General features: G+C 39.2%; 2 protein-coding genes across 8 annotated transcripts in view; one reads left to right on the top strand and one right to left on the bottom strand.

The window, feature by feature from the left end:
• Positions 1-25657, bottom strand: LOC309384045 (uncharacterized protein; the record flags this gene model as incomplete). Its single annotated transcript, XM_081937204.1, has 3 exons — positions 25550-25657; positions 17322-19982; positions 1-171 (listed from the first exon to the last, which is right to left on the bottom strand). The coding sequence occupies exons 2-3, from the start codon at positions 19317-19319 to the stop codon at positions 1-3; spliced, it is 2169 nt and encodes a 722-aa protein (XP_081793330.1). The 5' UTR covers positions 19320-19982; positions 25550-25657.
• NAV2 (neuron navigator 2) overlaps positions 1-27406 on the top strand; it is a 316849-nt gene that overhangs the window by 59814 nt on the left and 229629 nt on the right. The gene's annotated exons all lie outside the window — the stretch shown is intronic.

The following is a 27406-nucleotide window of genomic DNA, read 5'->3' on the forward strand; positions in this document are numbered from 1 at the left end:
TTAAAATGCCATGTTGGGATTTTGCGATAAATAAGTGGGCTTTGGGTTGCAGTTTTGGCACTCAGTCTCTAAAAGGTTTGCCATCACTGGTCTAGGTTTTAGTTGTTTGGGGGCTTGTAGAGGTTGACAGAAAGCTTCTTCTCTAAATCCCAGCTGTCGAGGTCTGCTTTTCTATACAAAAAAATTAACAGCTAAAAGAGAAAGATTTTATGTGGATTCAAAATAATTTGATGTAGACCTACTTAAATTACTTCAGATTATTTGCGTCGCTCCAGAATAAGTTGTGCCCTTGTATGATTTCATGCTGTCAACCAGGATCAGCTACTGAGCTGATTTATTTCTAGTTCAGTTGTGATGTAGTGAAACTTGTATTTCTCTCCCTCTCTCATAGAGAGAAGGCAAAAAACGGGCCGTTTTTTTGCAAAAATTGGCGATTTTCACAAAAAGTGAGGCATTTTGGCCTTCCCCCACCCACCACCAGTACTCTGCAGGCTTCAGCACATTTCCCGCACATTTTTCTCAAAAACGGGTGCGTTTTTGCTTTCCCCCAGCCTTGCTGAAGCCTGCAGAGTGCTCCTGGGGGCCAGGGAGGAGAAAACCTTTTTTTTCTTACTTACCTCTTCAAAATCTTGGTGCGTCTTATACATCGGTGCATCTTATTGTCCAAAAAATACGGTAGTTTTGAAGGAGTGGGGAGTGGTGGTAGTATAGACGTTATCTTGATGTCACTTATGTCTACATTCAGTGTCATTTGAAAGGTAATTCAGTGGCTTGATTAATCTGCAAATGAAGCTTATGAAAAGATGAAAGATTTGCTAGATTTAATTAAAATCAGAAAAGCTTTTTGTATCTTTAAATCGCTTTTATTACATTACTGATTTATTTTCTACCTTAAAAAGGCAATGCTACCTCTGGGAAATATGTACAGCAACAAACTCAATTTTACTAAGCCACAAATGAATAATAAGCATGTTTTAAGAGTTCTTTGGAACAATACGTTCGTCTTTAAGCAAACTAAGGTTGTTTTAAGCTCATTTGAAATAAAGGCTGTTTGTCAACCAGCAATTATTTTTTATGGAGATGTAATCTGTTCCTGGAATATTGCCAGCCCAGGATTCTGTTTTCATGTCCCCATTTCCCATATGATGGCTTGTTTACGCAGGTGTCTGAACACGGGCCTGACCCTAGAAGGTGTTCTTGGGAGTATCCCATCACAGTGGTGGAAAAGTCCTGTCTCTGTGACTGTCAAGGTTTCTGACACTCAAAACCTGATATTTCACTTTCACCTTGTCAAATATTTCATGTAAGCCACATGCTTCTTAGCAACATTTTCTGTTTCTAATATAACCACAAGGTTGCTATGACCTCTGCTTTGTACATTTGCAAAGAGTGATCTGTCATTGGGGTGTTGCTTTTTTCTCAATATTGAATGTGAAATTCTTATGTAAATAACTTTTTGGTCTCTTGATACAATGTTTAATAGTCATGAAATCTGAAACTCAACCTGCACTTTTTTTGATTAACATTGACATCAGTAAAAGATTGGTGACTAATGTAACTGGATACAATACGCCTCTGATAACCTTTTCTGCTTTTCCCCCCTAATATGTTGAGTCTACAAAGAGAAGAGTGATACTGAGAAACTGAGATCATTTCAATAAATGAAACATTGCACTGGAGTACTAAACCTGTGTACTTAATAGTAAACTACCCTGTTTCCCCTAAAATAAGCCCTCCCTTGGAAATAAGCCCTCCACGAAAATATTGCAACACAGCAGCAGCCATGAGGTGACCATGCTGCACCTCAAAAATAATAAGACCTCCCCAAAAATAAGACTCAGTGCTTATTTTAGGGCTCAAAAGAAAATAAGACCCTGTCTTATTTTCGGGGAAACATGGTATATTCAGTCAATTGAATCATTTAAATTGGGGATCTCTGACTTTTCAGATGTGGCTAAGCTACATGTCTTAGCATCCTTAATCTTTGTATGGTTTGATTTTCACAAAAGTGTGGTACAGATAGTCCTCGACTTAGAACTGCAATTGAACCCAACATTTCTGTTGCTAAATGAGACAGTTGTGAAGTCAGTTTTGACCCGCTTGATGACCCTTCTTGCCACAGTTGTTAAGTGAACCACTGCAGTTGTTAAGTTAGTAATATAGTTGCTAAGCAAATCTGGCTTCCCCATTGTCTTTGCTTGACAGAAGGTTGCAAAAAGTAATCAAATGAACCTAGGAGAGGGCAAGCGTCATAAATATGAACCAGTTACCAAGCATCTGAATTTTGATCATGTGACCACGAGGATGCTGCAGTGATCATAAGTGTGAAAAATAATCATGTCACTTTTTCCAGTGTCATCGTAACTTTAACAGTCACTTAAACAGACTGTTATAAGTTGAGGACTACCAATACTACCTACTCAGGGCTTCCTGGTTTATTTTCCTTGGTAAAAACTGCTGTGGGAATTATCTCTCTTTGGTTTCCAAAGGAGTATCATTCGTATTGTGATCTTACAACTAGTCCCACCTCATTATGAAGGTTATGAATAAAGAGACTAGCCAGATATACCAATGTTCCACCTCCAAATTACGCTTCTTTCCAAAAATAAACCGATGGGTCAGCAAAAGCTATTGTAGATTAAGGAGTAAATATTATTTAAAAAATTAATGAAGTTGGGACTTGTTCAGCTATGAATTCTTGTGTGGCAAAATTGGAATCTTTCCACTGTTGCAAGAACATTGTTGTGATTTCTGGCGTACATTTTAAGAACAGTTGCCAGATATAATAATTCATCTCCTGCTCCCTTCCTTTTTAAATTGAATTTGTTTTGAGGAACTATTCAGTGTTGTTCTGTGTAAGCAAAGTAAGATTCTTGACACAGATTAGTAACAACTGAATTCTTCTGTTGTGTTTTAGAGCTAGTCATGTATTTGCCCAAAATAAATAAACCAAATCCTTGAACTTATCTTCATTTATCAGGGTTCAATTTCCTTCTCATCTCTAATTCACAGTAGGGAATTTTATACCATGCTGTATAGTCTAATTTATGGAAATTGTTTGCAACTTCTGTGCAGTGATTCACTCCGTTGTTGTTCTTGTCACTCTATATATTTGGACGGAGACACTGTATAGCAGTGAACTTTATTTGCTGAGATTCACCTTTCTTAAAAAAAAATTAATGTCATGAGACTCTCCATGGAAAGGGAAATGTGTCTACTGTACCAAATCAGCCTTCTGAGAAAATGATAAGAGTGAGGAGAAGTATGTGTTTTTACAACTGAATAAAGTTTTTACTCAGTTTTAAATAGAAACATAGCCTTCTGAAATGGGATTTAAGCAGGTTATTATGAGTGAGCGAGATCACGACAAGTGCTAAATGCAGTAGAAATGATTGACATATCATAGCTGTAGAAAGCTCTCTTTCTGGTGAACATTGGGACAAAAAACCTGTAAGTAAATTCTGATAGTAGGATCCACAAAAGTCTCTGAAAAGCTAAAACAATTTTGCTTAAGAAAACAAGCTTTCTTACATTTAGCCTTTTACGGCTACCCAATAACTGCAAATTATTCATATGATTCACTTTCTGCATGAAAAGATAACACATGACTCAAACCAACAGGGATTTGCAGGGTGTGTGTGTGTGTGTGTGTTTGATATTTTGCACTAAGGGGACAGGTTTTAAATTTTCCACAGGTTCACCAAATGAAGAATAGAAAGCAGGCTTGTCTTCTTACCTAGCTGTTTTATAGCTGTTACTTTTCTTCAATCATATGATAAAGTACTGCTTAGCTGATCATTTATCCTTTATATTTAAACTAATTTCAGGTACAACAACTGAAGAGTATAAAGTTCACCGTTCAGTCATTGTCTTGTGATTAGTTTGTCTTACTATGAAAAAGGAACTGTAAGATTTGCGTAGGGGGTTCTCTATCATGATGTAAATACAAAGTACTACTTGCACTAAAAATAGCTTTGGTTCAAAGGTGCATCTGCATTACTCAATCACTGCATGGTCAACATCAAGCAATTACTAGCATGCTGAGTGGGTTATTTTATATAACCCCATATAATATTTAAATAATAATATAGCATGTCTCCACACTACCTCTAATGCCTTTCAATAGGATCAAGTCCAGTGACGTGCGGTGAGGTTAATGGCTGGTGCGGCTGGTGACATCATCAGGAAGGCGGGGAATGGGACCACGTGTGCTGGAGGCACACATTTCTGCCTCTGCCCTCTGCAGCTCCCGGGCACGCACGGACGGAGGTAGCCACAGCGACACCGAGGCGATCCGGGTGGATGAAAGAGCGAGCGAGACAGACCGATCCTTGGTCGCTCGCCCGCCGGATCGGATCAATGCCATTCTGCCTACCTCCATCCGTGCGCGCCCAGGAGCTGCGGAGGCAGAAATGTCGGTGTTTCCAGATGTTGTCGGCGCACCCGGATGACGTCATCCGGAAACGCCGACATTTCTGCCTCTGCCCTCCGCAGCTCCCGGGCACGCACGGACGGAGGTAGCCACAGCGACACCGAGGCGATCCGGGTGGATGAAAGAGCGAGCGAGACAGACCGATCCTTGGTCGCTCGCCCGCCGGATCGGATCAATGCCATTCTGCCTACCTCCGTCCGTGCGCGCCCAGGAGCTGCGGAGGCAGAAATGTCGGTGTTTCCAGATGACAAAGGCACAAAAGCGACTGTCGACTGTCGCTTTCGTGCCTTCGTCATCCTGGAGCGCCGACAACATTTCTGCCTCCGCAGCTCCCGGGCACGCACGGACAGATGTATAATATTATAATATTATATATATATATATATATAGTATATAATATTATATACTATTATTTCATGAAGAGAGGTGAGGCTCTGCCTCCCTTGCCTCCCCTGACCGCACGTCACTGACCAACTCATACATCTTTCTGTTACTAAGTATACAGTAATTAAATATGGCACATTCAAGCAATGTAAGGGCATGAATTAAATCATTCCTTAATTGATGAGGTATAACACAGAAAGATGAATTATACATAGATCTCAGCTGGCTACATGAAAGAATGCTGCACTGTGTATATTTTCCAACAGACATTAAAAACATTTAGATGTACCATTCACCAAATCATTAGAATCCATATTGTATTTAAGAATAAATGCAAGATCCTGACATAAAACATCAGGTAGAAAATGTCTATATGTTAAAAATTTTAAGGTCACCTAGAACAAGGGGAAAAGTTTTATATTGATGAAACTGGGGGATCTGTTACATATGGCTACAGTTTCTGGTCAAAAATGTAATGTAATTTACTTCCATTATCAACCATCTGGATTAATGAGAAATTGCAAAGGAGGAATGATTTAGGTATAATGATTCTATTTAAAAGAATCATTTAATAACAATTTGATTTAAAAAGGACCTTACCCTTCAAAGTTTAAAACCTTAATGGAGAACTTGATTCAAGAGGCTAAAAGTTTATTATAGAGTGGAAAATTTGGGATTTGATTAATCAGAATACAGAATAACATTTAGGGTCTTGGAACTTGGAGGTCTTCTAGTCCAACCCCCTGCTCAGGCAGGAAAAACTGTACCATATCACACAAATGGATACCATTTCAGACAAATTTATATCATTTCAGACAAATCATTTTTGCCCATCATAGATTTTTCACCTACATTTATTTAGTAACTGGATGAACATTATTTGGGAGGGTCAGCAAGCATTTCCAGAATTACCAATTTCATGTAGTAATTTAAGATTTTACCATAGGTAAAGGGTCCCCTCGCACATATGTGCTAGTGGTTCCCGACTCTAAGGGGCGATGCTCATCTTCATTTCAAAGCCGAAGAGCCAGTGCTGTCCAAAGACGTCTCCCTGGTCATGTGGCTGGCATGATTAAACACCAAAGGCACACAGAACACTGTTAGCTTTCCATCAAAGGTGGCTCCTATTTTTCTACTTGCATTATTACATGCTTTCGAATTGCTCGGTTGGCAGAAGCTGGGACAAGGAACAGGAGCTCACTCCATTACATGGTGCTAGGGATTCGAACCGCCAAACTGCCAACCTTTCTGATCGACAAGTTCAGTGTCTTAGCCACTGAGCCACTGCATCCCTCTACCATATATATGATATATATATATAAATAAATAAATAAATAAATAAATAAATAAATAAATAAATAAATAAATAAATAAATAAATAAATAAATAAATAATAAATTACAGAATCACTTTCCTTAATGGGCTATCTTTACCAGGACTTTCCCCCTATTTTGTACTATCCCAATGCAACTATCTTATTTATTTGCTTTATCCCGCCTTTGTTACTTTAGAAATAACTCAAGGCAACTAAAATCCATAATTCTCCTTGACCTCATTTTGATTTTAATTCCATAACTGCATATAAACTGCCTGACTATAAAAGACTCATTTGAATGATGTTATGACTGAGTTAGTGTATACGAACACCCAGAATGAATTTTTAAGGAGATTTTTCCTTAATGTCCTTTGAGAGGTAGATAGTAGGATAGCTGTACTATAGTAAAAGGTTCTTTATTTTAAAGTTGTTCAGTTATGATTGGTTAATTGCAATGGTGCTTTTAAAAGGCCTCTTTTCAACTAAGCACCCAGAAATGAGCATTACTGAACAAAGTTACAAGTAGAGCACGAAATACATTCATGAACAATGTTGAACTTGAATAGTTTGCCAGAAATGATACATTACTTATGTCAAAGAATTTTCCTACAGAGATTAATAAACCAGTTTATCTGCGGTAACAGGGTTTTGCCTTATTTGTCTCTCATGCTTTATGTGCTTCTTCATCTGCTCTTGTTTTATGACAAATTACTGTTGGCCTGCATCGCGAGAACAAGAATTTGCTTGCTCCCTGTCACATTTTCTTAACTTTGCTGCTGAAAATAATATCCCAAATGGCCTTTGCAAATATCTGTTTTGAGTAGTTATTTCAAAACACAGAGGATGTTAAATTAATTTTTACTTAATTGTGAGTCTTGATTCCCCTTTATTGGAACAGCAAAATGATGTATGTCTTCAATTTAAAAATTTACCTACCAATTCCTAGCTTGCTTTCCTGATTCATTTGCGACCATTTATGGCCAAGTTATGCATTGTTTGGGAAGATGAATTTACAGTGAAAGCTGGTTTTTCATCTTCTTCTTCCCAATGGTTTCATACTGCTCTTTTATCATCAACAAGCAAAGTAGTTCTGTCAGTGAGAATATAGGGAGTCCTCAATTTACGACCCTAAGTGAATCCAAAAATTCTGTCGTTGAGTGAGATATCTGTTAAATGAGTATTGCTCCATTTTATCACCTTTCTTGACATAGTTTTAGGTGAATCACTGCAGTTGTTAGGATAGTGACACAGCTGTTAAGTAAATCTGGCTTCCCTATTGAATTTGCTTGTCAGAAGGTTGCAAAAGGGGATCGCATGACTCCATATTTATGCAACGGTCATAAATATGAGTCAGTTGCCAAGGATCTTAATTTTGATCATGTGGCTATGGGGATACCGCAAGTGTGAAAAACGGTCATAGGTCACTTTTTTCAACACTGTTGTAACTATGGACAGTTACTAAGTGAGCCATTATAAGTTGAGGACTACCTGTAGTTTTCTTCAACTGCTTACTACCTCTGGTGAAAACTTTCTGATAACTTAAGAAATGAGCCTCACTGTTCAGAGTTAATAGATTTATGCAGAAGTTCCTTTCACTGTAAAATGGATCCTAGTCATGTACTTAGTGCATAAAGGTTCAACAATTGAAGGTCTTCAATTTCTGAGGAAGCTCCCTTGGTTCCTTTGGTTACTAACCCAAAATAAATAAATGAAAGGAAGTTGTATAGTCAGATAACTGATTTTGCTGGTTTGGTATTTGCATGGATGGAAAAAGGATTTCCCCCCCTAGCATTCTAGACTTCATTAGCAAAGGATAAGATTTATGGACCAGGAGAGAAGTCCTTTCTGCATTATCACTGCAGTCTATTTCGAGAACCAATTTTCCTTGCTTCCTTTCCTTTTTAAGTTGTAAACTCTTTAAATCAGTGAATACTAGGAATGGTTTGCCTTGTCATTTTACAATAAGGTACCATCTATGTCTGTTCTCTGCAGAAGATTCCCCCCCCCCTACCTTTTATTCTTTACACACACACACACACACACACTAACCTTCTTAACTTTTTCATAACAGAATGCCGACTTTGTAGTTTTATACTTAAAGATTTATTAATAGAAAACCAGGTTGACTTTCTCTGCTTAAGAATAATCTTTTTGATATCCTTAATACTGAATGCTGGCTGCAGATACCTCCTCTGAGCCCTATTAAGATCTAAATTTGAGTCACTTTGAAGAAGAAAGACTAATGTGAAGACTTTCCTGGTTGTGTTTAATAGCAAGGGAAAGGCTATGAAAAGGCTTTAGATGGTTAGGCGTCACTGACATTAGCTTTCCATTTTCATCTTAAATTTTGCTAACGAGGCTGCTTTTATTATTGGTGCATGACCAAGAGAGTGAAATTGATGGGGAAATGTGTTCATTGAGGATAGTGGGAAAGATGCTACATCGGTTACCGCTGTGCAGTTGGTGGTTGTCAGTCCATTGTCTGGCCTATTTAGAAACAACTGATGCTAATTGTACATAATCCTTTCCTAAGGAATCAGTTGGTCCAGATGCCAATAAGCATTGTTTACAATATTTGTCACTTATAGTTGAATGCACAACAAAAGCTTTCTGCTAATCCAATTCTCTGCTCATTCTTAGGAGAATGCAAAGCCCTATAAAGAATTGGGTCTTTCCAAGTTCCATAATAGCAATGCTCCAATGATAACAGAAGGGGACCTGTGGGGTTCATAATTGAGCTTGATCCTGGTAACATCTGGACACATCTACATAGATTTTTGGGGTCATAATATGGAAACAACATGCCCATTGGCTGCTTTTGAGATTTTTTTTTCAACTTCGAGGTTTCACCAATATGGATTTCCTGAATGTCCCCATCCAACTAGAATGGAGGTCTGATAAGTTTTGAGTTCAACCAAAGTGGGCTATGGTTTGGGTGGGAAATCACCAGGAAATCTGAAGGATAGGCTAGAGTAGGACGTGAAAAAAAATCCTGGAAGAAGGCAGTATGAAAGCACTTGCTTAACATGCCAAGAAAACTGCATGAACATATCCATATAAGGCATGAAGAGTGAACTTGGACTGAAAGGTGACCTTACTTTTTAACCCAGAAAATGTTGGTTGCTTTTTGTTAAGTCTTGAATGGTAAAAAGAGCAAAAAGAGAATTTTATTATAGTCACAGACCACGCTTACAGATTAAGACACATTAAAAAATAAAATAAAAACAAAATAGGATAAGTATTTATTTATTTATTATTTATTTATTTATTGAATTTACATGAAGCCTATTTCACTGTTGAAGTGGCTCTGGGTGGCATATAACAGAAGCATGTGACAATTGGTATGGAGCTCACCGGTGGGCATTCAAAACGTGTCTAATTTTACTGGCGGTATAAGAAAATTTGTCAGTGTTCAAGGAAATTAAATGACAACTATACATTTTAAAAAAAAAACAACCGCCAGACATTCTCTGATGTTTTACTAGATAAGAAGTAATGACGCTGGTTCTAGGATCCTTATAGAGAGTACTAAAAAGACAATTAATGCTTCTTGGGGCCTGCCATAAAGTTTGATAATTTACATGCCTTGCAGTTGGGCCTCTTGTTACATCTAAACATTTTTCAAATATTTATTTAATTAGATGATATTAGACACTTTTAAGGCTGAAATCAATGTCTCTATCTTGTCCACCCTTTTAGGAATGCTAAGTATTTGTTGCTGTACTGAACCCTGGGTTTATATGATTCCTCCAACTGTTCTAAGAGAAACTATATATAAAGAGAAGAATCTTCAGCACAGTCAGATTGGAGTAGCTTTATTCCATGTATATATTTTCACAGAAGCTGAAAATGTCACTTTCATGACATTAGTATTAGCTCTGAAATACCTACATTTATATGAAAGGGGGCATTTAATTATGTTTCAAATGCAGATTTGGATAAACATTGTTTTGTTGTCTTCTTGATTTGAGCTTGTAGAAATTACTTTGTTTCTCCCTCCTCCCTCTTCATGTGATAACAATCTAAAAGTTGAAAAAAAAAGACTTGGCTCTCAAAAGAATGTCAGCTTTGATCACTGATGTGTGTCATTTCAGAGCAACTGGCATGCCCCCAATGGCCAAAGTCATTGCAATTGCTTAGGTAAATATTGAGATGTACTATTATTACTTGAATTCGGTTTGTATCTATTCTTTTTTTTTAACCTTCTCCATAGGAGAAAAAACAGGCCACTTTGCATGTTTCTATAACCCTTCTCAGCTTAAATATCTACCACAGTCAAGCATTTAAAAAGCAAGAGATTTCTGAATTTGGCTGAATGTCTAAGAATGCCTATGGAGGCTGAATGCCTATGGAGATTCTCAGTCATCCAGGTCATGGTTGTCCCAAAGGTGCTTTTTCAAGAGGCAAAAACTTTGAAGCTTTGGATGAGAAGCAAAACGCCTTCAAAGAAAAACCAGAAAGTCCAGTTGCCTCTTGAAAAAACACCTTTGGGACTAAATTTAGCTAGGATGCATTGTCTATATTGACTGAGTTGATAAATTTGTTAACAAGTTAATTATAAATTTACCCCACTGTCCTCTTTTAAAATCTTCTAATCTGTTTTGGTCTTTTGCCCTCTACAATTAGAATTATACAAGGATTTCATTGAACAAGAATAAAGTATCATCTTAAGATGTTGCATATCCTCTTTCTGTTTCTTTCTGTGTGTAATACATAAACATCAGACTGTATTATAGTGATAATTTATAGTTTTTGTGTCCTTTGGGAAGGCCAGTTATTTCAAACTTAATGCTTAATAATCTATCAGACTGAAACTTCTGTAACCTCTCTGTCTGTCCAGCTAGGGAATTCTTAGCCTTCCTAATAAGGCCCTTTCAATCCAGCCAGTTTTAAGTCAAATGGAATATAACATGTTTTGGATTTTCTTGCCTAAAATCCAGACATGTATAACGTCAGAGGCAGATATGTGAAGATTTTAATGAGAAATTCCCTTATGAAGATAAATCTGTAGATATAAAGGGGAGGGGGTAATTGGGAAAGGTGGAATACAAAAGAAGAGAATGAAAACTACGGTATCATAGTGAATTCCAAGTCAATTCAATCAACCTAGCTAAACTAGCTACTTTTTGGCTTCAATATATGTTCACAATTCATGCAAAGAGGATTGTTGGAGAGAGATAATCTGGCACTTGTGCTTTGAAGATATTATTTAGGCTGTCTTTCTTTTCTTCTCTTTGGCAGTACTGAAGGGCAGGAACTTCCTTTGGAAAGCTCTAAGTCCCCAAAACATGTCTAGAAATACAGGCAACTACTGTATATTGATCTATTGCATATTGACACACATCTAAAATATATGTGTATGTGTTCTGAAAGCTTCCAGATACCATTTTTACTCTGACAACTGAAATCCGGATTTCTAGAGAAAAATCCCACAGTTCCTGATACTTATGCAGGGAAGAACACAATCACAATATATTCCAGTGAAAGAAAAAGGCTTGTAGGATCTAGGATAAGTTTATCTTTTTCTAACATAAAGTAGGGTAAAGCAAAATGTTTTTAATTGATCACACTTCCAACAGAATGATGCTCTGTTCTTCTGCAGAACCCCCTCAGAAATAGTCATCAAACACTAACTTTTTTTTACACCTTTCTTTTTCAGTTTATTTCCTAAAATAAAGCATTGCTTCTCACTTTTCTGAAATTATTCCATTGCAAACTATTGTCATCGCTGTTCTCTGAAAGGAAATAAACAAGTAAAATAATTGACTTACACATGAATGGATATGGTTTGAGAAGCTTTACTCAGCCTGGGCTCACAATATGAATTGGGGAATGTTTGCCAAACCTGGAGAATTTACTAGCTTTTTTCATGGCTTTAGTTCTTTTTCAGCTACTTACTATAATTGAGAAGATTGCTAGATATTTATTACAGTCAGAAAAGTCTGAACAGAAGCTAGGGCAGCTCAGCTCACAACAGACAACTAATTTAGAAAGTTATCAGTAGATTATTTGTTTTAATTGATATCTCTGAAACAGATGGCCAATGACAAAGTGATTTAATTACTTCTTTTCTATCTTTTGGGATTAATTTAACACTTTGTTTTTTTAAAACTTGTTTGACATACCTAATACAATCTAAATCTAAAAAGATTTATGACTGCAACATTGTTCCTTGATGTAAGCTTAAGAAATACACAACATGTATCAAATGATGAATCTAATGGATACAAAGCGCAAAAAAGTGTAATTGAATCAGTAGAACTGATGCCACTTATATCTGATGGAGGGTTTTGTTTCGATCATTAAATGTGTGTGATTATGTAACATTTAGCCATCCCTTGCTTTTCACTAACCTAATTTTGTAAGTATACCAAACACTTATGGTCAATGCCATATAAACACACACACACACACACACACACACATACACACACACACACACACACCTTTCTAAGGATTCAACTTTGCTGTGATTTACTGAATATTAAGTTGTCATTACAGTGATCACATGCAATACAATATTGAGGAATTGCGTTCTTAATTTCATGTTTTAGGTAGTACCATTGGACTAATTGTGTGTGGGTTAGGACATTAAGTAGGCTTGGTCTTCTTTGTGACTTAGGTGGGTGATTTTCAGGGAATACCAAGGTCGTAACTTTTTTTTTGTGTAAAAATAAAAACATCCCAGAAGAAAGCAGTGGCTTTTTTAATCCCTCAGAGAATGCCTAGTGCTGAGGCAGATGCCAAGTAACATCACTTTCTGGAGAGGAAGAACTTTGGGTAATAATAATAATAATAATAATAATAATAATAATAATAATAATAATAATAATAATAATAAAATTTATTTGTTAGCCGCACCCTCTCCCGAAGGACTCGAGGCGGCGTACAATAAAAACACATAAGTACAAATATGGACAATACATACACAAATGTAGACGTATACATTAACTACGTATACGTAGTTAAGTTTTGGCATTCTCTGAGATCGTTTGCTTTCCTGAAGATATTTCATAACTAGGTAAGATAACATCAGTACATGAGAGAATGGATTGTGTTCCTCTTTCATATATAGTGCAGTACCTTGCATTGCCAGTTTTAGGATGGGGTAGTTTCTTCCTTGACGTTGCTTGATTAGGATATTCTTTCTTCCTGGGTAGTTTATCTGGTGTTATTTCCTGATTATCCAACACCAAAGTTCAAAATATAGAGCCAAGGTGGCACAGTGGTTAGAGGGCAGTACTGCAGGCTACCTCAGCTGACTGCTAGCAGTTCGGCAGTTCAAATCTCACCAATTCAAAGTTGACTCAGCCTTCCATCCTTCTAAGATAGGTAAAATGAGGAGCCAGATTGTTAGGGTCAATATGCTGACTCTGTAAACTGCTTAGAGAGGGCTGTAAAAGCACTATGAAGCGGTATATAAGTCTGAGTGCCATTACTAGTGCCATTGCTATATTGTGCATTTTGTAGAACATAATATATGCTGGCTATCACCAACTGAAGTGGCCACTTAATGTTAAACACCATCACTCTCCTGCCATTGGGGAACACTCTTGCAAACAAGAAAATTATGCTGTTCTGCTGATAGTTTCAAGTGTGGGGTGAGTGCAGCAAACTAAAGCAAGGTTCTATGCATTTAGGAAATAAGAACAAAGCAGATTTAATGATGGATATATAAAATCCTATTATTGGGGGGTGAAATCTAGCTTAATATACTGAAACAAAATAAATTCGTTGGCCCCCATTTTTAAAGCACACTGTGGACTTATGATTAAGATGTTAGTCTAGAATTGAAGAGGCTACGTTCAAATATTCTAATTGATCACAAAACTTAGATGACCTCAGTCATTATATCTCATCCCAACCAATTTGATGGGATGAGCAAAAAGGGAAGGGAGATTCCCACATGCAATGCGTTGAGCTTTGAGAGGAAAGTTAAAATATAAAATTAACAAATAAATAGATCCTGTCTTTTTATTTAGCATTTGGTGCTTCTGTCCTTTTATATTTTTATTGTAATAGTTTGAAGATACGAAATGATTATTTTTCTGGGTATACTTCCCCCCCCCCTTCAAAATAATTGATGTTTTGTGAACTTTAACAAGGGTTCAGGATTATATTGGAAGCAGACTTGAAAGAAAAGGAGGGAACAGAGGTATTGGGGTCATATGGGACTTGTATTTGGTGGGTGTGCAAAAGTAGCAAGGCATTCCTTATCTTGTGTAAGGAGATCTGACCAGAGTGAATGGTGACCTCCACTAAAATTAACTACCAAAGTTCACATGCTGGAGTATATTTTGCCCTCTGCTGTGTCTCCTCTGACAGAGAACAGTAAGCTGTATTGCCAAAGTCTGCTTTATCTTCATTTTAGAGATAATGCCAGTAAATATGAATTTCCGAATTCCAGTTTATGAAAGAAGTAAAATTTCCTATGATCAGTATAAAAGAGTAAGCAATTATGTTTTCTTATTCATTACTGCAGTGCTATTATCTAAACAGTTTGATTGGTCTTAGGGTTTGCATCTTAGTTTTATAGCTCTTGGTGTTTGCTTCCTTTGTTTACAGTGTGATAGTTAAGGTTAGAACAGCATTTAAAATGTATAAAATGTTAAAGATCAAGGATATAATTATTCAAGTTGGTATTTTTTGGTTTAAATATTATTGATACCTTTGAATTATACTTATTTTACAATGAATGCAAGTTGGATTTAGAAAACAGAAAAGTTGAGGTTTGTATTAAAAATGTCAATATGCAAGTGTTTTTAGAGGAAGGGAAATGTGCTTTCTGGGATGACATGATTACATTAAAACGTTCCTGTTTTATTGGAGATAAGTTAAAATGCACCAGAGTAATGACTAGTTTTGTTAGATACCATCAAGTATGAAAGCTGGAAATTAGTGCATCAAATATTTGTATAAACTAAATAGCCAGGAATCTCTTTTAACCCATAGAAATATGCTGATGCAATTTAGCTAATAAAACATTACCTTGATTTTTAAAAAATCATTTGTCCACACTTGCTAACTTTTACGTGTCTAAATGATGCTAACTTTTATCTTTGAATTATTATAGTACTTTTACTTAATTTGAAATGCATTAATTAAAATTAATTAGGAAAAAAATAAGACTCAAAAGCAGTAACTATGGTGGGAAAAATACCTTTAATTCTTATTTTGTGCTTGGTTGGATTGTGACAAACAACAAATGTGAATGTACTTGTGAGGTTCACCTCAGCTTGCTGATGCTAAGTTTAAATATGTGTGAATATATATAAAAAAATACCTGGTGGTTTTGGATAACAAGATCAGACTCATGGCATTTTAGCATATGGATTGTCTGTAAGTATGCAGAGGGGGATTTTTTTCTGACTAATTTCAAAAAGTAAGAAGCATCATACTCTGGCCAGTTCTAATTAAGATGTTTGCAACCAAAAATACACCATTCAGCTGTTGCTGCAGTGTGTTCCTAAGCCATATCATCAGAGACAGATTCATTTTCAAAATTATATGTTCAGAGGAGCAGCAGAAAGATACATGCTTTGTAAGTTAATAGATAATGAAACAAGTGCAGTGAGGAAACTTGCCATCTTGTTAGAGATAGCTATTTTGTGTGAACACAAAGTTTTCTGAGAGTTTTTAAAATAACTTTTATGCTGCCTTTGTTATTTTTTAGGGGTCAAAGTATGCTTGAGGTTTTTATGTAGACATTGTCATGAGCACAATTTAGTCTTCTGAGGCTATAACATTTTGTCCAAATGCCTTTTTATTCCCAATGCTAGATGGCTTATCCTACTGTTGTGGAAATTGAGGACTCAAAGACCAGCTCTTTGCAATGCAAGAAAGTTTATTGCGCAGGTTCAAACAGCTAAAATAGCATATGGGGGTTTGAACCCCGAACAGTCTCAAACAACAATCCTATATAGTCATTTTGACGTAAGCATATACGTAGGCATACATTTGCTAAATTTGGTAAAAGGAGAAATGGGAAAATACAGAAGAAGCCAAGAATAAAAATACGTTAAGGAACGTTTAACATCTGCTAGACAAATACGGAACTATCCCCTGTCCCGGACAGATAACAGGATACACCCCTCATGGTCTGTCTGAACATGAAGATAAAAATATAAATGTTTACAGCCAAAAATATAATTGTTATGCCCCATCGACCCCACCTTGCAACTGTCTGCAACTATCTTTTTCCTTGACCAGTCTTTGCTTCGTTATAATGAACCAAAGTTTGAACCAAGATTCAGGGCCTGTCTTCCCAATCCAGGGCCTGTCTTCCCTCCTTCCTTAATCCCCCCTTTGTGACTCATCTGAGTTTCCCAGAAGAGTCACATATTCTTCCAACTCTATTGTAGGTCTTAAGTTCTCATATTCTAGTACAGCCATCACCTGAGCAGTTGCCTTTCTTTCTGCTAATAAAGACAGACTATTAGAGATGGTTCGAAAAAAAATTGGCAATACACAAGGAAGTATCACACATCCCGCTGCAATTAACCCAATCAAAGCGACTATGGCCTGTAATCCTGGAAGCTTGGGAAACCATCCCCCAAACATCTCCTTCAGATTAAATCCTCGCCATATTTGAGTGGGATTATGTGTAAGTTGTCTAATTTCTGTAGTCAGCTGTTTTACCACCTTCCCTGTTTCATCGATTTGGAGGCAGCAGTTGGACAAATTAAACTTTCCACACACCCCTCCTTCTTTAGCCAAGAGGTAGTCTAGGGCCAATCTATTCTGATACACAGCAGTTCTTATCTTATCAGTGGCTTCCGACAAAACATTAAGTGCTTTGTCTATTCTTACCCCTGCCAGATCCAGAACTGCATGTAACCGAATGATTCTGTTTAACATGTATATAGGGGTGCGGTACCCCCATGATCCATCTTCCGCCCATGTTGCTCTTCCATATGTACACACTATGCGTTCACTAGTCCATTTCTCATCCTCCTTATCATAAGCAGAATATTCTTTACAAGGGAAGTCTGTGAACACAGTCTGCACTTCCCTCTTTGCTCTCAATCCTACTTGTTCATATAAGGGGACTCCTAGTATTTGTTTTGATTGAATTGGTAACAAAAAGAAGGATGGTTTTATCCAACCTAAGACACATGAACCTGACCAATTAAACGGGAGTTGTTCATAAGCTAGTTTTCCACATATCCAATACATATCTTTAGGAGCTACCCATTCATCAGCCGTCCGGGATGAGTTCAGGTAACCTAGATATGTCATATTAAAATGTTCAGGTTTTGTGGCATTACCTGGTGATGTCCATTGGTTATACTTTGCATTCCAAATTCCTAAGCAAATAAGTTCTCCTACATAATGTGTACCATTTCTAGCAAAACAGTTTCTTCCTACAAGATTAGTGGTGAGTGTCCAGACAATACCTGTAAGCTGTTCCCTCTTTGTAATATTTCCTGCCTTGGAAAGATTATTATAGATCAATGGATGAGCCTCCAGCGCCTCCCATGGCCATTGTTCCCCCATGTTGGTTCCTCCACACACAAAACAATTCTTGACTGTAAGGGTTTTAGCTACTTCTTCGGCAAGCTCTACAAAAAGATTATTGGCTTTTGTGCTTATTAAAAGGGGCGTTTCTAATTTTCGTAGATTATCGTAAACCGACCATCCCAGGGATTTTACTTCACCTTCAAATACTTTTTCCACCTTTATAGTAAGATACGTTTTTGGATCTGATCCTGTGCCATCTATTCCAAATCCGTAACTTACTACCGCAGGATGCCTTCGGTCCACTTCTAACTCTACTACATTTCCACTGCTTCTTCTAAAGGAAGTAATATACGTACAGCCCTTATAACCCCCTCCAGTATAATCACAGATGCAATTCCAGCCAGAGCATTGGGTGTTTCCAGCACAGGGGAGCCATTGGTTTGGGTTGCCATAAGCCCAATTCATGTTAGCGGAACACAAATATTTATGGTTTGCTTGGTAGGCTGTTACCCAAGACTCGTCTCCACAGGTGGAACCCCATCCCTTGCTCAGGGCGATACATGCATCAAAGCTTATTCTTAAGGGGTCTTTTCCTCTTTCTAACTTTAGAGTATAATTGAGAAAATACAACTTCCCGTCACCTTCAGGGGTATTACGGGAGCCATATTTAGCCAATCCAGCATATATGGTCACATTCAACCGTATGGGAGTACTAGGGTTATAACAAATAATTTTTCCATCATGGTTGCACAAACTATACATGGTTTGGTTATGTATGCAATTGACAAGCTGAGGCTTACAGTTTCTAGGTGATTGCGTGTGGTAGACTAAAGTGTTAAGAATGGTTCTCCCTACTTGTGCCTTTGTAATACAAGGAGAACAGGTGTCAGAGGCCTCTGTGGAGTGAGGTGCCCGTCTAGGTGCTTCTCTTGGTGTAACCTGAGGTTTTGGTGCACGTGTTTGTGGGAAAAATCTTTTTACGTGTGCTTTGGTGGGTGTTTGACGAGGGAGTGGACATTGATTCAATGAGCCTTTGCAATCCTGATAACATAGTACCCCTTCTGTTCCATTACATCTCTTGTATATACTTAGACCTCTTCTCCCAGATCGAGCACAAGTGGTTAAGTCAAACCTGGTACATGTTTTTGGTTTCTCCAAACGATAGAAGATGGCTCCATCATTTAAACATTGAGTACAGGGTCCTTCCCCTAAAGGCCATTTTTCCCCAACACTTCGCTGTTTCCTTCTTTTCTCTATGCGGCTATGTTGTAAGGTACATATCCCTTTCCATCCAGGTTTTAATTGATTGATATGAGTAACCCGTTCCCAACCCCGAAATATTGGATCCCCACAGTCTAGTATAATAGGAGGCCTTTCCTCTCGACATGAAGCATAGCTACACATTCCCTTTCTGAGCACATAGCCTACGTATTTGCAGAGGAAATGGTTTGTGTACTTCCGAGCTAGACAGGCTTCCTTGACTAGTTGATCAAATGCATGGGGGGCTTGACAAGGATGTGGTAAAATTTCATTCCAGCAATCTGGTGTAAAGACAAGAGGAGGATAGCCCCGGCACTGTCCATTGCCTATTACATAAGACTGGACAATACCTGGACGTTCCTCAGGCCTATTCCACTGTCCTAGATTCTTTACGCACACCGAATTACCCAACACCCTTGTAAATAAAACACTTACCCCCAACCAACCAAATGCACAAGTTAACCTCATCCTCCGTTGTATCCGGGTTGTCCGCTTCTTCCTGACGCCTCTGGAGGGCTTGATTTACAGTAGGACAAGGTTTAAGTGTACAATAATATTTGTTATCTCTTTGACCTATGTATGGTGATAATGCGTCCTCTATAACTTTTACATCACATTCAATTCCACAATGTGAGTATGCAATACAATCAATACAATGTGTACAGCAACAACACCCACACTTACAATCACAAAACCAACACATATAGACTTATCCTATTCGGTTATATAATAAGCATATGTTAGTAATATGTATGCTAAACTAAGTATTACTTATCCAATCTTCACCCGTGCGTTGAAAAGTCAGCTTCCAGGGGTGACTTTAGCAGGGGTTTCTTCTTTCCTCCAGGAATTCAAGCCACGTGATCTGTTGTTGGCCCTCAGGAGTTGGAGTGGGCAAGGGAATCAGAGGATCCACAGGCTTTGGAATACCACAAAATCGCTCACGACAGTAGTAGAAGAATACTATCATTAGTGATCCTATTGCTAATATCCAAAGTTCCCACACCCAGCTTTCAAACATGTGTCCATACCAATCTTCAGCCGTGCTTGGGAACCAGCTTCCGGGTTGTGGTCCCTGCAGGGCTAGGTCCTCTTCTTCCACCTTCTCAACACAACCTGGGTACACTTAACCTATTTACATACATAACACAAGTGATTTAGGCACGTTTGAATGTCATTTTGGTAGGATTTCGGTGGTCCACTGAAACGCTCCAGCCTGCGTCCGCAGCCTTAACCCTCGTCCAATGAATCCAGGCCTTGGATTCTGCTATTTTCACTGCCAAGGGTGACACCATTATGACCATATATGGACCTTTCCATCTCCCCTCCAACTGTTCCTTCTTCCAATGTTTTACCCACACATTATCTCCTGGCTTAAATGGGTGACATTTAGTCACTAGTGGTGGGGGGTTTTGCTCTTGAACATAGTTTCGGAGTTTCTCAACTTGCTTGTTTAATTCTTGCACCATCTCCATATTCCAAACACCCCCCTTATGTCCCAAGTCAGGCCACCCCGCCAAGTTTCTTCTCAACAATGTAGGTGGACGCCCAAACATTAACTCATAAGGTGACAGCTTGTGTTGGCGTCGGGGAGAACACCTGACAGCATACAAAGCCAATGGAAGGGCATCAGTCCATTTCAAATGACATTCCGCACAGATTTTAATGATCCTTTCTTTAAGGGTTCTGTTCATTCTTTCAGCCATCGCTCCCGATTCAGGGTGATTTGCACTATGGAACCTCCACTTAATCCCCACTGCGTTAGCCACCGCCTGGTTAATGTGATGGACAAACTCAGGCCCATTATCTGATGAGATATGGGATGGAAGTCCAAACCTAGGGATTATCTCTTTAAGGAGTAGTCTAGCCACTTCTCTAGCTTGTTTTGTTTTTGTGGGAAAAGCCTCTGGCCATCCGGTATACATATCAACCATAACCAACATTGCTTTATAAGGGCCACATCTTGGCATGTCCGTAAAGTCAATCATCAAATAATCCATTGGGAGATAAGACACCGGGATGGTTCCAGGGGGCAAGAGTGGTCCCTGCCTCGGATTCACCTTAGCACATATAATACATTTGGCCACGACTTTCGCCGCTATTCCAGCCAGTCCATTAATGAAATAATCCCTACTTAGGGCGGTTTCTAAGGCAGTTTTCCCCATATGAGTAGTTTCATGTGATAGCTGGACCAATGTCCATGCTACTGACGTCGGCACATATATTCTTTTATCTGGCATCACATACCAACCTTCTTTTATACTAGCATGTAAATCATGAGTGGCCTTAATACACTCCTGTTGAGTGTATGTTGGCTTTATTTCTGGTGGAATCACTCCTAAATCCATTGCCACATGAATTGCTAAATCAGGAGTAGGGCCCGCTCGCTTGGCTGCTTCTCTGGCTTCCAAATCTGCTAGTCGATTTCCCTGGGCTATCCTATCGTCTCCCCTCTGGTGGCCTTTACAATGCATAACAGAAACCTTTGCAGGTTTATGTACTGCATCGATGAGGCGACTAATCAAATGTCCATGTTGGACATACTTCCCTGCAGAATCTCGAAAACCCCTTTCCTTATAAACTGCTCCATGAGCATGTAAGGTCAGGAAAGCGTACTTGCTATCAGTCCACACATTCAAAGTCTCTTTCTCTGCTCTTTCTAAAGCTCTTGTTAATGCCCACAATTCTGCCACCTGAGCACTCCACTTCCCTCCTATTGGTCCACTTTCTACAACACCTTCATCATCCACAATCGCATATCCGGCCACTCGTTTCCCCTCATGCATATAACTAGAGCCATCTGTATACCACTAAAGTTTTGCATCTGTCAAAGGGATATCAGATAAATCAGGGCGAGTTGAATACACTGTCTCTAATACTTGCAAACAATCATGTTCCTTTTCAGTTTCTGTGGGCAACAATGTAGCTGGATTCAATCTATTGGAAACTATCAACTGCACTTGAGGATTCTCAATCAGCATGGCTTGATACTTAGTCAATCTCTGGTTACTAATCCATAAATGTCCCTTATTATCTAATACTGACTGTACTGCATGTGGGGTGTGCACATTGATAGGACAAGAAAATGTTAGTTTGTTACAATCCTGTAATAATTCAGCAATTGCAGCCAAAACCTTCAGGCAATGCGGCCATCCTTTGGCCACTCCATCTAATTGTTTGGATAGGTAGGCAACAGGTTGTTGCCACCTTCCAAGTTTCTGAGTGAGTACTCCTAGAGCCATATTTTTGCTGGTATCCACATACAAATTAAAAGGTTTCCTCAAATTAGGCAATGCTAAAGCAGGTGCAGAAGTAAGAGCTATTTTAATATTTCTAAAAGCATTTTTCTGTTCTCCTTCCCAAAGGAAAGGATCTACATTTGCTCCTTTAGTAGATGTATATAGAGGTGCTGCTATCAGAGCAAAGCTAGGAATCCAAATTCTACAAAAACTTGCTAAGCCAAGAAATCCCCTAAGTTGTCTTCTGTTTTTGGGTTCTGCTATTGTTAAAATTGCTTCTTTTCGTTCTGGTCCTAGCGATCTGTGTCCTTGTTCAATATCATAGCCTAAATATCTCACTTTCTCTTTTACCAACTGTGCTTTCAGTCTGGATACTCTATAACCACAATCTAATAACAAATCCAACAACCTTTTAGTATTCTCCCAACAAGTATCCTCACATTGTCCTGTCACCAACACATCATCCACATATTGTAAAACCACATCTCCTTCTTGTCTGGGAACAAAGTAGAGCAGATCCTTGGCCAATGCACTTCCAAATAGGGTGGGTGAGTTTTTAAACCCTTGTGGTAATCGAGTCCAAGTGAATTGCATCTTAACTCCTGTTCCTGGGTTTTCCCATTGGAAGGCAAATAATGGCTGACTAACCGGGTGAATGGGTATTGTGAAAAACGCATCTTTTAAATCTATGACTGAAAACCACCTAGCTTCCGGAGGGATCAAGCTCAAAAGCGTGTAAGGGTTTGGTACCACCGGGTGTAGGGTCACAGTCATACTGTTCACGAGCCTCAAATCCTGAACCGGCCGATAGGAGCCATCCGGCTTCCTAATAGGAATGATCGGGGTGTTCCAAGGAGACTGAATCGGTACTAATATACCTGCTTTCAAGTATTTCAGTATATTTTTATATATGGCGAGTACGACTTCCCTGGAATATGGGCGATACTGTCCAATTTGTACAGGCATAGCAGTAGGTTTTAAATCTACAATTACGGGAGGATGGTGGGCTGCAAAGCCCGGAGGATTGTCCTCTGCCCATAATTCCGGTACATCGAATTCTCTCCATTTTTCATCCGATTCCTGCCCCCCAACAACATCCAGTACCATTACCCTCCATGTGGCTTCAGACCGGTGTCTTACAGACACCCGCTGACATCCTTCATTAAATGAAATCGTAGCCCCTAACTTGCTAAGTAGATCCCTACCCAACAAAGGAATGGGGCATTCAGGAATATACAAAAATTCATGTTCAATTTCAGATCCATTCAATATACACTTCACTGGTTTCAAAACCTCACGTCCCACCACCTTTCCTGAAATCCCCTGCACTTGTAATTTGTATGGCCCAGGTGACGTGACTGGTTGATTTACTACCGATCTCCCTGCTCCTGTGTCTACCAAAAATGTGGTTTGTTGACCCCCAATTTGCATAGTAACCAAAGGCTCGGGTGGGGCCTCCCCTAAGCCAGGTCCCCGTCAATCTGTCCATCCTGTTTCTGCCAATCCAATTCCTTCCACCCTGTTCTCTCTCTCTACATTCACATATTCTCTGCCTCTCACACCTCTGCCTCTCCCTCTGCCAGGGAATCTTCCAGACACCATTCCTCCTCTTCCTCCTTGGCCATATGTTTGCCTCTCAGAGTTCTGTCTATTTCCTGGTCTATCCCCTAAACCTCTTCCTCTCATCATCTTTCTGGGACATTCTTTCTGCCAATGTCCTTCTCCTTTACAAAATGCACATTGGTTGGGTCCCAATCCAGGGCCCCTTTGCAGTGCCACTGCCAACAATTCTGTCTTTTTCTGCATCCTAATATCTCTTTCCTTCTTCTCAACCTTGTCTCTATTCACATACACTTTTCTCGCAATCTCCAACAATTCAGTAGTATTTTTACCCAATGCCCCTTCCAATCTTTGTAACTTCCTTCTAATATCCTCATAACTCTGGGCTATGAAGCGTTCATTCAACATTCGCACATTGTCTGGGGCTCTGGGGTCTACCTGAGTATACAACTGGTAGGCTTCAATCAATCTCTGCAGGAAACTCTCAGGACTTTCATCTGGCTTCTGCATCACTAAAGATGGTTTAGACATATTAACAGGGGGTTTTCCTGCCATTCGGAGCGCCCTTACTGTCAAATTTTGATAGTCCTTGAGTCTATCCATATGTGTATTATCCCGGGTGGACCAATGCGGGTCTTCCTCGGGTGCCTTTTCTGACAATTCCTGTTGTAAATTTGGAGCATTTGGTGACTGTTCCTGAATGCACTTTCTAACTGCTGTCTTCCATTTTTCCCTCTCTTCTGGGGTTAATAAGGTATTTAGAAGTTGTTGGATATCATTCCAGGTTGGATTATGAGTTTGCATAATTGTCTGGAATAAATCCGCCATCTCTGTAGGTTTTTCGCTCAACGGACCATAATGTTGTTTCCAATTCAATAAATCAGTCGTTGTAAAAGGGACATATTGAAACATAGGCACAATTTGCATCTGCCCGTGAGCTCCCGGCACTTGTTGGTCCGTTTGTCTCAAGGGAGCAAGGAATTCCTTCCTCGCTTCTGTTTCCTCTCTAGCCGTAACAGACCGTGTTTTCATTTTCACAACTCCCTCCTTATCTTCTAACCCCCCTTCTCCCCCTTCTCCACTGACAGACATTTCTCCACTAGGTTCTGCTTTTCTCTCACCATCTGCCACTTTTTGTTTTCTACGGACTATAGGTTCCCCCCCCGCTGCCAAAGCAACTTGATGTTGTGAATATAACTGAGGTGGGGGTGGTGCATATGGTGGGGGTCTTATATTAACCTCATCTTCATCCTCACTAAATATTTTCTTTTTATTCTCTGTCTTTCTTTCAACCTTTGGAACATTTCTCGGCTTCTCTTTGTAACAGATGTTTTTAGTTATCTTGTTCTTATTTCCTCCCTGTCTACTTAGACACAGTTTCACCATTTCCGCCTGACATTGTAACAATTTATCACTTCTGTCAAGGACTGCGTTACGCCACTGGTCTATATAAGGATATTGATTAGGATACTTCTCCTCATTTTGGTTAACCACATCCCACAGACTTTGTATAATCTGTTCTCTAAACGTCCCATAAGACGGCCACCCAACCCCTAGATGAGGCCATTCGCTTTCGCATAAGAACCTCAATCTTTGTTTGGTGATTTTGGGATAGGGAAACGTGTATTCGACCTGATTAAAATACTCATCAAAACCTTCTAACATGCATTCCAACGGGGTGTTGGGAACGCTTGACTTTCCACCCATTTCTAACCACACAACTACCGACCCTTAGTCTCGGATGCACATACGATCACTAAAGGGAACTGCGGTAGTAACCACCCACACAGCCTGACACGGAGTTCTTTAGGGTCGACGCCCCGACTCCAGGGGGGTAATTAGTCCCCCTCTTCTATCTTCAAATGAGATAGGTACTTCACAAAGTTAACATATACTCGCCTGAAAAGTCTTCACACACGTCCTGGCCAGGAAAAGAGGTCAGACCTTCTTTCTTGCATGCAAGGGTTCTTGGACTAGGTTTTCCAGCACCGTCGATCCCACAGGAGACCACTACCTTTTCCTGGAGATAAGTTTTTCCCCACGGCGCCTTGGAAGTCGGGAGTGGCCTCCCCTGGATCCGAAGGGTGAAACCTGCCCTCAGCGAAATTTCGCCTCGTCTAAGAGTCCCATCTGGATGGTGCCATGTTGTTGTGGAAATTGAGGACTCAAAGACCAGCTCTTTGCAATGCAAGAAAGTTTATTGCGCAGGTTCAAACAGCTAAAATAGCATATGGGGGTTTGAACCCCGAACAGTCTCAAACAACAATCCTATATAGTCATTTTGACGTAAGCATATACGTAGGCATACATTTGCTAAATTTGGTAAAAGGAGAAATGGGAAAATACAGAAGAAGCCAAGAATAAAAATACGTTAAGGAACGTTTAACATCTGCTAGACAAATACGGAACTATCCCCTGTCCCGGACAGATAATAGGATACACCCCTCATGGTCTGTCTGAACATGAAGATAAAAATATAAATGTTTACAGCCAAAAATATAATTGTTATGCCCCATCGACCCCACCTTGCAACTGTCTGCAACTATCTTTTTCCTTGACCAGTCTTTGCTTCGTTATAATGAACCAAAGTTTGAACCAAGATTCAGGGCCTGTCTTCCCAATCCAGGGCCTGTCTTCCCTCCTTCCTTACTACTACTTTGGTAAGGGCATGTCTTAATATGAGAGCCCACATCTTTGGACCAACTTGCCATTGAGGCAAGATGAAGCCATATCAAACTAGGAAACAGGAAACTAGGATTTCCCTCAGAAAATGGAATGATTTCTATTATCAGTGTGAATATTCTGTGTTGCATGGAGGAGAATCTCAAGGGAGGTCAGTGACCTTCAGAGCTCAGTTGGTCCATGGCTGTAAGTCAGGGAGCGACTTCTTCCATCAGACCAAAGAACTGTTTGCTTCCACTTCTGATTCGGCTGCCAAAGAGAACATACCCTTTCCCGAAAACTGTTTGCTTGTTTCCCAGCTGTGGGAATATCAATGTTCTGGAAGACTTTCCATAAGGTTTGACACAGTGGCTTCCTGATATTACTGTCATAACCAAGAAAGAGAGTGAATGGCTAGTCATAGTCACACCAGCAGGTCCTCCAAAAAGGAAGATCAGATGATGGAAAGGATAGTCTCTTTTATGTCTGCTTCTTTCCCCCAGGCCTGGTTGCATTTTTTCAGGGATCTTCTCTATTATACACTGACAGTTGTTAAATTCCACAGTTAAGGATAACTATTTCAGTCCAAAAGTAAAATCATAGGTTGAAGAACTGATGTTGTTACGCATGCACTATCCTTCTATATATTACCGTATTTTTCGCCCTATAAGACGCTCCGGAATATAAGACGCACCCAATTTTAAAGGAGGAAAAGCTAGAAAAAAAAAGATTCTGAACCAAATACTGTAGTAAAATATTTTATATCAACTGTATAAAGTTAACAGCAGTTTAAGAACAATTTTATGTCCCCCATTTTAAGATGACCCAGGCAATGTTCCCTCTAATTTTTTTTCAGTGTGAGCAGAAAAGTATAGTATTTGAGCGGCACATTTTTATGCCTGAGCAGCACCTGAATTTTTTTCACAGGTGTCACCTAAGACAACAACAAAATCAGTATTACCGTATTTGAAACTCAAAGTTATGTTTATTCAAGGTACCCGCTTAATTAAAAGTGTTATATAGTATCACTTAACAACGCTCCTGCTTAGTAACCAAAATGTTGCATCAGGAACTCTGGCATTGAAGCATGCAAGT

The sequence above is a fragment of the Natrix helvetica genome (assembly GCF_964273705.1).
Source record: "Natrix helvetica genome assembly, chromosome: 1".
NCBI lineage: Eukaryota > Metazoa > Chordata > Lepidosauria > Squamata > Natricidae > Natrix > Natrix helvetica.